This window comes from Natator depressus, chromosome 1, assembly GCF_965152275.1.
Source record: "Natator depressus isolate rNatDep1 chromosome 1, rNatDep2.hap1, whole genome shotgun sequence".
Classification (NCBI taxonomy): domain Eukaryota; kingdom Metazoa; phylum Chordata; order Testudines; family Cheloniidae; genus Natator; species Natator depressus.
Genome location: NC_134234.1, coordinates 80581638 through 80595336, shown reverse-complemented (window position 1 = coordinate 80595336; position 13699 = coordinate 80581638). Strand labels below are relative to the sequence as shown.

General features: G+C 44.1%; 1 protein-coding gene and 1 long non-coding RNA gene across 4 annotated transcripts in view; one reads left to right on the top strand and one right to left on the bottom strand.

The window, feature by feature from the left end:
* The window catches only part of LOC141992992 (uncharacterized), a 68618-nt gene that overhangs the window by 16618 nt on the left and 38301 nt on the right, over positions 1-13699 (top strand). The gene's annotated exons all lie outside the window — the stretch shown is intronic.
* Positions 1-13699, bottom strand: part of SLAIN1 (SLAIN motif family member 1) — a 67975-nt gene that overhangs the window by 20237 nt on the left and 34039 nt on the right. For 2 of the 3 annotated variants that reach the window (XR_012640695.1, XM_074962280.1), the window contains exon 3: positions 298-447. The exons of the other annotated variant lie outside the window; for it this stretch is intronic. Coding sequence is in view for 1 of the 2 variants with exons in the window: in XM_074962280.1 (XP_074818381.1) it covers positions 298-447 (150 nt within the window). In the remaining variant the exon portion in view is untranslated. The remainder of the gene's footprint in view (positions 1-297; positions 448-13699) is intronic. 3 annotated transcript variants of the gene reach the window in all.

Here is a 13699-nt window from a genome sequence, read left to right as displayed (position 1 = left end):
AAGGGAGCGACAAGCGGGGACAAATTTTTTGGTCAGGTAAATCTTCGCTAGTTATAGTGACACTCTGCTTATGATGAGGAAAGCTACCTCATTGTATAAAATAGAGGATGAACTCCACTACATGATCATTTTATAATTAAATTAAACGTTAGGCCTAAAATTCTTGAAATCTCACCAGTAAGCTAATAGTTTATACATCCTAAGCAGGTACAATGTATTGCAGTTAAAGTACAGCAAGATAAGATTTAGTAAAGCAATTTTGTAAGCATCATACATCACTAAAAAGTTAAGGATTACCTGGTCTTTCAGGTGTTAGTATTGCTTTATTGGAGGTTTTAGAGAAGCTGGGAGTATTAAAGCCATTGCTATATGGAGTGAGTCTTGCAACAGGACTATAGGGAAAGGCCAAGGAAACAGGTGTAGAGAAGAGGCTCCGCCATCGGCTAGCTGTTACAGATGTAGAAAAGAACAATTTTAGGTTATAAATAGAATATTGTTTTCGGGAGAGAAAATTGTCAAACCATAATCTGTTCACTCTCTTTTCTTGGTTTAGGGTACGAGGAGAAAATGGTCTGAAGTTCAGTAGCAAAACAGAGAATTAGCAAAAGCCTTCAACATCTAATAATAGGATTGTGGCTTCTGAAGAGTTTTTTTTAACAAATGTATCACAAATTAAAATTTTCTAATATACCATTTTTAGTAGATATTTAGCCAACTGTATGTCAACACACTAACAGCATGAGAAAATCAAATCCACTGCAATTAATAAAGCAACTGAAATTTACTGAAGAGATTTGTGGAGTTTCTGCAAGAGATTGCTTCTGGTAATTGCCATGCAACTAAGCTATTAGCTATGAGAGTTCAGATACAGAATACTAAACCACACTTACCCATCAAGTGTTAAAAACAACTGTAATCCCTTTCCAAGCTTTTAAGCTTCTTGTCAGACATTTTTCTTCCGTTTACTGTATTAAATTCCTGGTTACATAAGCATGACTTTTTTTTTTTATTTTATTTTATTTTTTTTTGAGGATCAAGCAAATTACAAAACAGGCCACCTATTTTTCAACAGATTTCTTAACAAAGATGGCAAGGTACTGTATCTGGTCTGCTCAGCAACAAAAGAGGGAGCCCACAATAGTCAAAGGCAAAAAAGGCTTATTCAGTATACTTAAAAAAAAACAACAACAACAACAAAACGTAATCAGGAAAATTGAATTAAATTGGTTTGGGGGCAGGGTTGTTGGAAACTGAAGGGAGGCTCAGTGGGACTGAGCAGGGGAAAAGAGAGTACGAGGGGCAGGTCTGGAGTGAAGCTGAGGTGAAGAGACTGTGAAGGAGCGGTGGGGGAAGGAGAGGGCTGGAGCAAACAGGCAATCAGCCCCGGGCAGAGAAAATCCGGTCAAAACTGCAGAAAAGTTTCTGAATGGCCAGAGGTCCCTGCCTTGGCTGTTTCTGCTCCTACCAGCTGGAGTCTCTGGCTGGCTTCTCTCTGCAGTTTTCTCCCATGGCCACATAACAGGGATAGGGGAGGCACTACCATGATCATATGCCTTTTAAGTTTTCACAGGCCTCTTCCTATTGTGACTCTACCAGACCCACTGAGGAAAAAGGGCCTTTTGATACTCAGAAGGTCTGAGATATATCTATGCTCTATATTGTGTAATGTCTTTACACACTATTCAGCCCATCCACCCATTATCCTTGATAGATCCATGCAGCTGGAAACTATTTTGCAGGGTAGATAAGTAGTATGATGAAACACCAGGTCCCCCTTCTCAGCATAACCATTGTGGATGGTTCATTGGGTGGAAAGAAAGTGTACCAAGTCCCCCTGCTCAACTCTACAGGTTCAAGTGGCTTGTCAGCTGTCCAAAAGGATTCCCCTCCCTCTTCCTCCTCACCCCCGGTTTCCCTTCTTCCATCAAAGGGTATTCTTGGGTCATGTAGGGAATTTTGGTCCTTTTGCACCACCCACTGGGGCCAGTACTGAACCGTTCCCTCTAGGGCTGCTATTGCACAGAACAGCGCCAGCATTGCTACAGAGAAAAAAGAAACAGCTCATTATTACCAAATGAGGAACAAAGCAGTCAGGCATGGAAGTGAAGGATTTGCAATGCCCAAGAGTCCCTCTCTCAGTGAGCGAAAGCTAGACTGGAGAATGATCAGGGCATAATAATACAAAGTGAAATCCTGCCCCCCTCTCCCCTAGGAATTATCGCTACTCTCTCCATTTTGCAAGATTATACACTTCCTCCACCCCTCAAAAATAAAAAAATAAAAATAAAGTTCTGAGGTCATAGGTGCACTGGCAGTGTCGTACACAGACCACTGAAAAATGCCTAGCAACATCATTCCTAGCTCTAGATAGGTCAGTGCTATCAGTCCTTAGCGTTAGTTACTGAAACCCACCAATTTCACTCAAAAGGAGTTAAACTATGCAGTACATCTTTTAAAAAGGCACAAGGCAGCCGTATGTGTAATTTTTTAACTCTAACATTTAGCACCTCTAGTTAAAAGTCATCATTCAATAGCAAAGGACTATAGTAACAATTCTTGTGATTTTATTCTCTTGCCTAACAAAAGATACTGTTTTGTAAGAGTTTGATCATTGGCCAGGCCAATTTGCTGCCTGCATGTTCTCTCCCACAGATGCGGTCAACAATACAGCACAAACAAACAGCATTCATTACTTTGTACAATAACTACTGTGAACAGGCCCACCAAGGACAAAGCTACAGTTATTGTAACTCTGAGGGTAGAACTCACATTAAGAACACAATTAGTATTTATGGCAAACAAGATGATTCCACATTACTCTTTCAGTATGTGATCTCAGGAAAAGCTGGGCGGGGGAACAAATATATTTTAGATGAAAACGGGTCAAAAACTAATGTTGCTTGTTTTGAAAGGTTTAAGCACCATATGCTAAAAAATCATTTTATAGCCTTTAAACTTCACTAGGGTTATATTTATTTAGTAAGCACCACTGTTTAGAATCAAATTTACAAAAAGTTTTCATTACACTTGAATTTAAAAACAAATCAAAACAAAGCACACAAAATAAATATTTCCACAGTACTCACAAAGACAACAGAGCAAGGTTCAGAGAATCACATACCAAGCTGAAGTCATAAACAGATGGGTTGGAGAAAGGGGGTATGTATGTGTGAGAAAATGTGAAATTAATGTAAAAATTTATAAACTCACCAAAAACCTGGAATAGGTAATGATTTTACCCTAGACTGATTCTGATGCTGCACTGATTAACATAATAAAAAGCTACTACAGCATGCAAGGATTCGCACATCATTAACTGTTGCCAATAGACAGTCTTCCACCCCAGAATATAAGATAAAATGTTAAATAAGGAAACGAAGAATGCTTAGGCCTGATCCTGCATTGACAGAGTGTGGCCAACACATTATTTTATCATGAGTCTTACGCTATATTTGGTATTTTTCTTAAAGCCCCAGCTCCCAGAGTAAAGTAAATTATGTGAGAAGTGCAGCTTCCATTTTAAAAAATGAAAGCAAGTTTCCAGCCCTCATAACTATGGAGAAAAGCTTGAAAAAAAAATGACCTGAGTATACTCTATAAAGGTTCAGAAGATGTGCTGACAGATTAAGCTGTTTGCATGGCACACAGAAAAAGGAGTTTAAGTACTGTAACTAGATAATAACCTCAGGTGGCCTCAAACAACAAAGTTAAAATCAAATTGGAATTTACAAATTTTTTGGATTTGAGGTTTTGGTCTTGGGCTATATTTAGTACATGGAAAACTTGTGGTATGCTATGTCTATACCAGGGATCAGCAACCTTTCCCATGAGGGAAATCCGCTGGCGAGTCGGGCCGGTTTGTTTACCTGCAGCATCCGTAGGTTTGGCCAATCACAGCTCCCACTGGCCGCGGTTCACCGTTCCAGGCCAATGGGGGCTGCAGGAAGCAGCGGCCAGCACATCCCACAGCCCGCGCCGCTTCCCGCAGCCCCCATTGGCCTGAAACAGCGAACCGCTGCCCACGTCTTATTTGCAATGTCATTTGAGCCAAAAATTGAAGGTACATTTACAGTATTGGCAGCCCCAAGAATTCAAATGTCATGAGTCAAGCCCCCCAAAATCATAAGTTTACCTTATATCATGAGATTTAAAAATAAAATAAAATAAAATAATAAAATAAACAAATATTTGCCTTCTATGATAGTTTGGGGCTATGTCTGTGTCCCCAATTTGATTCTGTGAAAACCATGTCGTATTTCAGGCTCCATTTTGGATATAATTTTGATTCGTCCTTCACTGTACACTGTGTAACCATCCTCTTGGATTGCATCATCTCTCTTCTGCTGGGGGGGTGGAGGAGGCTGGTGCCTAGCTGTCACTGACCCTGAATGAGAGAGTCATCCAAGGGCTATCAACAATTGACTAGCCTTGCCCTGGTGGGACAATGGGGGCAGAGCCATTGACTGTTAACAACCCTCTATGCCAGCAGCCCACAGTGGAGAGGGGGTGGGGATGGAAAAACCCCAGCAGAAGGGTAGAAAAAGAAACGGTGTCTCAGACTAGTTTTAAAAAAAAGAGACAGGCTCTCTAACAAGAGAAGCAGAACAGGCAGGAGTTTCATCAGAAAATTCCAATTCATCAAACCCAAGAAGTTTTGTGGAAACATACCAGGTTCTATGACCTTATGACAAACCACAAGCAGGATTCCATCAGAACTGTCTGGTTTTGGTCAGATTGTCTGGTGGACTGCTAGGGACTCCAGGCTTCCAAGGTCTGTGGCTCTGAGCAGCCCAGCCATCCTAACTGCCCCAGGGCCAGAGTCCTTAGCGCTTCCAGACTCCCAGGCCAGCTACTTTCCTGCCCTACTTGACTCCCACAGCCTGATGAGCCAGCTGCCACGAGAGCCACGCAGCCCAGGAAATTCTGAATTTCAGTCAGCTCTAGACAAGGGGGACTGGGCCCTGCTGAAGGACACGAACCAAATCTCCCAAGATTTCAGGGAGTGGTTAGAAGTCCAGAGAAAGGGTCGTAGCCAGGTGATTGTTTTTTCATAGATCTAGAAATATGTTGTGCTGTCTGACTAAAGTGTATATATTGTGACAGGGTTGGGCCAGATGGCTATAGGAGAGTAATAGAAGGCAGATATATAAGCCCCAGGCTAAGTAGGTCCCTTTTCCCTGGATAAGGTGACAGGGAAGGTTCCAGAACAATCAGGAACCTTCTGGAGACAATTAAGACAGGCTGATTAGAACACCTGCAGCCAATCAAGAAGCTGCTAGAATCAATTAAGGCAGGCTAATCAGGGCACCTGGGTTTTAAAAAGGAGCTCAATTCAGTTTGTGGGATGCATGTGAGAAGCTGGGAGCAAGAGGCACTAGGAGCTGAGAGTGAGAACTGAGGTGTACAAGCTTTAATCAGACACCAGGAGGAAGATCCTGTGGTGAGGATAAAGAAGGTGTTGGGAGGAGGCCATGGGGAAGTAGCCCAGGGAGTTGTAGCTGTCGCACAGCTGTTCCAGGAGGCACTCTAGACAGCTGCATTCCACAGGGCCCTGGGCTGGAACCCGGAGTAGAGGGCGGGCCCGGGGTTCCCCCTAAATCCTGGTCAGACACAGGAGGAGTCGACCTGGACTGTGAATTCAGAAAAACGGCCAAGCTGAGGGCTGTCGTGAAGCTCCAAGGCGAGCAAATCCGCCAATAAGCACAAGACCCACCAAGGTAGAGCAGGCACTTTGTCACAATATGTTTAAGAAGTTCGTCTGCAAAGCATGTGTGTTCCTTACAGTATCTCTGCCACTTTATCTCCAAAGAGCTAACCTACACACCAGAGGTCACGGAGGGTGGAACTCTGGAAAAACATGCATAAACTATTGGGGGTGGGGGGGAGGAGGAGAGCTTGGGAGGGCTGAGCACTAGTTCCAGGGTCAAGGCAACTGGGCTATGTTGTTTTGCAACCAAAAGAGGTGTCAAGACATGGGGTCTGCACCTGGGAAGCACACCTGAGAAAGGTAGGGCTAGGAGCCGTAAACATCATTATTAATTATTATTATTATTTGTATTGCCAGAATGCCTAGGAGTAAGACCCAGGGAGTGTGAAATCACATGGAATTCAAAGGTTGGGTCCAATATAGCAATCTGTTCACCATCCACAAGGGGGACAGCCAGGACTGTAACACCTTCTGGGGTTTTTTTGTTTTTTGTTTTTTAAATTTTGGGGTACACTCAAGCCATGTTTTCAAGCTTTTCTCTGCAACCATGAGTGCTAGAAACTTTTTTTAAATGGAAGTTTAGATTCTCACTAATTAAATGCCTCCATGGGCGGGGGCTTTAAAGAAAAAAAAAAAGCATCATGAAACTCATGCTAAAAATTATTAGAGTTGCTATTTGCAGACACCAAATTGTACCTACAAAATTGGAAGTTGGGCAGAGGCACTTACATATACTAAATTCATCAGGTGCAATATGTTTACAAAATCAGTATCTTGACTTTCTAGCTAGTGCGGTGGTGTTTCCAGATTAATAATCTCAACTATCATCAGATGAGGTAGCCTCTATGCTTTGTTTTAGAAGTTTATTCAGTACTTTTATAACCACAGCAACAATTTCTTCAGCCATCTAGTTAGCAGTAGGAACTTTGCCATCAGCAGAGAGCCACATTTCAACTGCTTCATGCACATTTGCAGTCACTTTGAATCTATCATTGTCTCCAACTCTCTCTCCACCCCACACAACCCCCTTGCGGCTTCCTTGATGTTCCTGTCTTTTCACTTTTTTGTTCAGAAGATGCAAAGTGCCTTTTTTTTTCCTGAGTGCAAAGCTAACAACTAAAATAACCCCAGCATAAATCTCAGCTGCTCTATCTGATAGTCTGATGTGGGTCTCCCTCCATCCCTCTTGGTGAAGCTGTTCTGCTCTGTATTAAATAACTGAATGTTAATTGGGTCAGCAGAGACTGCGAATGACTTTATAGCCCAGTGATTAGGGCACTCACTTGAGAAGTGAGAACTGCCTGTTCAAATCCCTTCTCCTCATCAGGCAGCGGAGGAGAGAACTGGGGTCTCCCACATCCCAGGTGAGTGCCCTAACCCCTGGGCTAAAGGTTATAAGGGAGGCAGCCTCCTTCACCCATGTTGTGTGGAGTTAGGTGGCCCCTGAGCACACCTACTGAATCAGGCTCTGCCAGAGAGCTAGGCAGAGAAATGTGTATCTTCATCCGGTTTAAGGATCACACAGGGCCTTACCTGTGCAACAGGCATCCATGTCCCTGCCTGAGGCAGCAGTGCATTTCCCCTGAGGCAGAAACTTAGGTGCCTCAGGAACTTTTACAGCAAAAACTGAGGTGCCACATGAGTTTAGGCAACAGCCAAGCAGTGAGTTTTGTGGATCTCAGTGCCACCTAAATCTGCGGCCATGTCTATATTACAAGCTTCAGTCAATGCAAGTTACATCAGCATAAAGCCACCACAGTCAGTGTATCACTCATGCAGGTACATACTTGCCTCTTTGCACAAGCATTGCACCTGCTTGCCAGGAGTGCTCGTGTCAATGCACAGTGCGCTGCACCATGGGTCGGTATCCCAGTGGGCCACTCGCCATAATCCAGCACACGGTCTTTTGGGAAATACAGGCAATGCATAGTGGGGCAGAAACAAGTGTGCAGGGGTGACTGGGAGGGAGAAGTCAAATTTGCATCATACAACCATCTCCATCTCATAATGCCATCCCAATCCCATAATTTTCGCTCTTTTTTGTAAAATCCCACAAAGCACTTGTCGCTGTCTGCCATACTGGACAGAAGCATGGATCACACAAAGCTCTGCATCTTTTCATGAGTGTTTCAAACAAAGGACGCATGATCCTTCAGTATTTGCAGAGCCACAAGAACCGCCACAGCAGCGAGGAACATGACAATTTCTCAGAGGAGAGAGCACTGTGGGATACAGCAAAAACCACTTCCAGGTTGTTGGTAGCATTAATGGAGCAGCTGCAGACAGTGGAGTGCCACTTCTGGGCCTGAGAAACGAGCACTGACTGGTGGGATTGCATCGTAATGAAGGTTTGGGACAACAAGCAGCAGCTGCAGAACTTTTGGATGTGAAAGGCCACACTCCTGGATCTAGGGGCTAAGCTCGCCCCAGACCTCCAGCGCAGGGACACCAGAATGAGAGCTGTACTGACCATTGAGAATTGAGTGGCAATTACACTCTGGAAGCCTGCAACACCAAATTGCAACTAGTTAGAGGGAAATCGTTTTGGAGTTGGAAAATCCACAGCAAGGGCCATTGTTCATGCAAATGTCCAGGATGTCCTGCGATGCAGGATATTGACTATCAGCCACGTGCAGGACATAGTCGATGGATTAGCAGCAATGGGGTTCCAGAACTGCGGTGAGGCTATAAGAACAGTCATACTGGGTCAGACCAAAGGTCCATCTAGCCCAGTATCCTGTCCTCTGACAGTAGCCAATGCCAGGTGCCCCAGAAGGAATGAACCTAACAGGTAATGACCAAGCAATCTCTCTCCTGCCATCCATCTCCACCCTCTGACAAACAGAGGCTAGGGACACCATTCCTTACCCATCCTGGCTAATAGCCATTAATGGACTTAACCTCCATGAATTTATCCAGTTCTCTTTTAAACCCTGTTACAGTCCTAGCCTTCACAACCTTCTCAGGGCAAGGAGTTCCACAGGTTGACTGTGCGCTGAGTGAAGAACTTCCTTTTATTTGTTTTAAACCTGCTGTCCATTAATTTCATTTGGTGGCCCCTAGTTCTTATATGATGGGAACAAGTAAATAACTTTTCCTTATTCACTTTCTCCACACCACTCATGATTTTATAGACCTCTATCATATTCCTCTTTAGTCTCCTCTTTTCCAAGCTGAAAAGTCCTAGCCTCTTTAATCTCTCCTCATATGGGACCCGTTCCAAACCCCCAATCATTTTAATTGCCCTTTTCTGAACCTTTTCTAATGCCAGTATATCTTTTTTGAGATGAGGGGACCACATCTGTACGCAGTATTCAAGATGTGGGTGTACCATGGATTTATATAAGGGCCATCCACCTATTAATTCTGCAGTGCTTCCTGTACCTTTAGAATTATTAGTCTGTGTGTGTCACTAATCCCATGAGTTCTGTTGACCTGTACAATATCAAGTAGTGGGTTATTTCAGTAGCGCTAGGCATTCTGTATCATATGTTGTGAAATAAAGATAAATTACATTCCCAAAAATAGATTTTTTTTTAATTGCGTACCAAAACCAGTGCACAGAAACTATGTATGATTAAAAAAAAACAAATACAATCAAAACTTAGAAATAAATTAAAGGAACAGAACTAAACAAGACAAAAGAATATTCATGTCCACTTCAATCCATTTTGGCTATACATATACCAATCTTCACGCTCAGTGGTCAGGTTATGTGAAACTGTGATTGTCCTTTCTGTCCACTGGTGTGGAGTAGTAGAGTTAGAGATGTGATCCCTGATGCCACATCAAATGATGGGGATTGGGTGGAGTGTAAGGAGGTGCTAAAATGGAGTTCTCCAGTGACTACAAAGGGAATCAAACCTGTGCTTGTTGAAACCGTAGATGCACAAGAGTCTACAGCATCTGTTTGCTGCTGAAGAAGCCCCATTACATCCTGGGGCACCTCCCTCTCTTTTTCCTGTGTCTGAAATATTCTCCATAGCGTCTGAAATATTCACCCTCCAGGCCTTCTGTTCAGCAGTGGTGTTCAGTATCTCACTGAACAAGTCATCCTGAGTCCGCTTCTTTCTCCTCCTAATCTAGCACAGGCATTCGACGAGTATGGGGGGGACCCCTCAAGGCCACAACAACATCAGCTATAGACAAAACAAACAAACAGAGGTATCATTTTAAGTATAGTCATAACAGAAAGTGAAAGTTAACATTGCAGAATTCTGTTCCCTTGATCCTGTAAGTTTTAAACAAGAGATGCTTATTCAGGGCCATCCCTAGACATTGTGGTGCCCTACGCTGGCCCCAGGCCTCTGCAGAGGGGCGTCCCCAGGCCTCTGCGGGCGTATGGGGGGCAGGAGTAGGCTTGGGGGGCAGGGGGAAACTGCCCCCAGCACAAGCCGGCGGAGCGGTTTGGGGCCAGGTCTCTCCACTTCCCACTGCTCAGTGAGTGCAGGGCGTGCCCAACCCCTGCTGCAGTCCCCCGGGACGCAGCCCAGGGGAAGGGCTGGAGTGGGGGCAGGGGCTATGAAGAAGGGGTGGAGTGGGCACAGGGAGGAAGCAGCTTTCCTGGACGGCTCAGCCGGCCGGGGGGATTGGGCTGGCCACTGGAGCAGCAGTAGGGCACCAGGAAATTTGGTGCCCCAAATGTCCTGGTGCCCTACGCAGCTGCGTAATTTGTGTATGGGTAAGGACGGCCCTGTGCTTATTGACAGTTCAGCTATGGAGCGCTTGCATACCACACAACTCACAGTACCAGCCATAAGTATGGCCCACAAAAGGGGAGGAATTGGAGGAAAAATGAGGAGGGAATTCTTCAGTTGCATGAAACAATACAAGTATATGGCAATGGTTCTGAATACTGGCACTGTTTTCCATAGGCAGTGATGATTTTAGCAGATCTCTCACTCTTGAGGGTAACAAAGGCACAGAGAGCACAGCTGCTGCTGGTGTCCTGAAGCCACTTGAGACCGTATGCCACTAGCCTGTTTACTGCAATGGTGCCTGCCGAAGTTATCATGTTGTGTTGTGGAAAAGTGTCCTACCACAGAGGAAGTAGTAAGACTTCCATCCCCAGAAACCTTCAGGAAAGGACTGCAGAGTACCTCCATGAAAGTTTCATCAAGTTCCCTCAGGATGATTCAACGGACATTCCTGTATACATAAACAACCTTCCCTGTATCCCCCACCCTGCCTAACTCTACAGGGGAATGAAAAGCAGATAACAGCTCTACCTTTCTTTGTTGTACCACTACATCTTCTAGTACAAGTAAATTAATGAAGAAAAAAAAATCAATAAGTATGTCATGCTATGTGCCCCATCATTACATTTAAACATTGTAATGGGAAATGCATACACATACTTACCCGAGGTTCCTTCCCCTGCATCAGGCTTGCCCATGTTAAACTGCCAGGACTAAGGTCCCAAACAGGTCCTGGCTTGCGGCATAGCTGGACCCTTTCAGTGGCATGTACCCCCATCCTCCTCCACCTTGCTATTCATGGCAGTGCGGGGGTGGTGGCATTGTGTCTCGGGTTCCTCTGAGGTACCCACAGTGCTCTGAGGCCTGCTGGAAGAGTCTCCACCAAGTTAAGCATGCAGCTCATTGTAAAAGCACCAGGTCTGCATCTTGGCACTGGATTCTGGTATGCCTGCCACAGTTCCTTCGCTTTCACACAGCACTGCTGCTGATCCCTGTTGTATGTCTTTGCCTGCAACTCCTGGGCAATCTGCTCATAGATGTCCATGTTTCTACCACTGCTGTGTAACAGCACCTGCACAGCACTTTCCCTCCACAAGCCCAGGAAATCCAATACCTCTTGTCTACTCCAGGCATGATCACATCTGGACTGTGTAGCTGGCATGGTCGATTGGGCAGCTGCACACAACAATGGAGAGCTTCTAGGTTTGCTTGCCAAGCCAGGCAATCAGGAAAAGGCATTTCAAAAATTCATGGGGTTGTTAAAGGAGGTGGCGGGCATCTTCTGGTCTCCGGGACCCCTGGGCAGAGTGGAGTTCACGATGGAGGAGCAGCCTGGCCAAACCTGAGTGGCACTGCGACGCTGCACACCAGGTCACAACACCCAGAGTGTGGAGCCTGGTCCAGCCCTGTAAGACAGAAGCCAAGCTGCCACTGCCAGGTCAGTGTGGGTTGAGCTCACTCTCCAATCCACCCACTCCCCTCACCTCCCTTCAATAGTGGGGGGGGGGCAGTTTCATACTTTGTCCCAGGCCCCCATAAATGTCTGTATGGCCCTGGATAGCGTTCTAATTACTGCACCATCCTTCCTCTTCTATGCCTTAATTTTTTTTTTAAAGAGAGAACAACCTAGCAATTGCATACCACCTATAAAATCCAACATGACCATAAACATTGTCAAAGAAACAGCCTGTAAAACACAGTGAGAAAATATCTGACACATTTGCATTTTATTTTAAACAGACAGTGTAATTCCCATTAGATTTAACTGCAACAATCTTTAGTCAGTGCAACTTACACTGAAGAGTACTTTCTATATTAAAAGACCTGGTCTAAAATAGTTGCTCAGTCAAAAGTTGTTTTGTTACGCACAACAGGTTAAGTTCGCCTACATTTAAAGCCTGCTTTTGTTGTGTTTTTTTCCCAGAACTGTACTGCAGTTGAATACACAAATACATAGTTATCAATGGTCATAATGACATAATGGCAAGCAAAGTGTTACAGAACATTTTCTCAAATATCAAACAAAATTCTTGGCAGTAATTATCAAAATAATTGTATTCCCAACGCACTTTTTGTATACTCAGATGAAAATAATATTATCGTAGCCTAAACCCCAAACTGAAAGCTGTTAAAAATGAAACTATTAAGAATAAACTCTCTCCAACTTTTATATTGCACCGATCCCTGTGGTACCCAAGTACTGTGACTTCCCAGGCTCTCAGACCGTCTGATTACTGAGGAACCATACAATAATCCCTGTATTTGTTTCCTCTCATTTGCAACAACATAATTTACCTCCAAAATTCTAAGTACCCAGGGTAGTTTCTATCAAAGTAAAGTTAAAGGTTGCTGGGGGAGGTGAGGTGGGGGGGAGTTAAATCCTCTTCCCGCATTAGTTTAATATAATCAAGAACAGTCAAATACAACTTCAAATATAGTAGAACATGTTTGATTAAATGACTTTTCAACTTTAGTTTAGCTAAAGAATATTTGTTAGAAGATACCTGAGAAAAAGTTTTCAAAAGAACAGTTCAGTTCTAACTCTACAAAGACATTTTTTGAAAAACACACACACACACACACACACACCCACCCACCCACCCAAAACTGCCTGTCCTGGAGCAAATAAGAGATGGGAGTACCTGAAGAAGTTTGTTATTTCATATATTACACACCAGTCAACTTCTTGTAAAATTGTTGTATAAGGCCTCAGAATTAACTGAGTCTCAGCTGGTGTACCTCCATTTAAGTCCCTGGATATACCCACTGAGGATCTGACCCAATATGCATAATATAGCATTTCTGGAAAGGCATAATCAGAATGTCTGACTAAATTGTTATATTTGTGCACCTTTATTTGGTATTGCATAGCAATACATTCAGTGGTGTTTCTGGAACCGTTCTGTTATTACAAAATTCAAACATAATGAGATCCAGTCCATCACTTCCCAATTAACTACCAGCAGTCAGTTACATGCCCTCTGATCCTTTATGACATCTGTCTCTCTGGTCAGAATGTCCCCCTCCTGTAGGAGGGTTAACAGGGCCTCGTAATTAAGACGTCCTTCTGGCGGAGTTTCCTTGTGGTTGGATCCCCCTTCTTCAGAGTCCAGTTCTCACCTACGCCAGCCAATGTCATCAGCTGTGGGCTCCCATCTCCCCAGGTCTCCTCGGCTACTTCCTCTGGGGTCTTAGGAGATGGTCAGTACTTCAAAGAAATACTCCCAATCCTGACCCAAGATATTGGCGTAGGCTAGTGTTGAGGCCAGCTTCACTACAAGGGACTTAGTGTTCT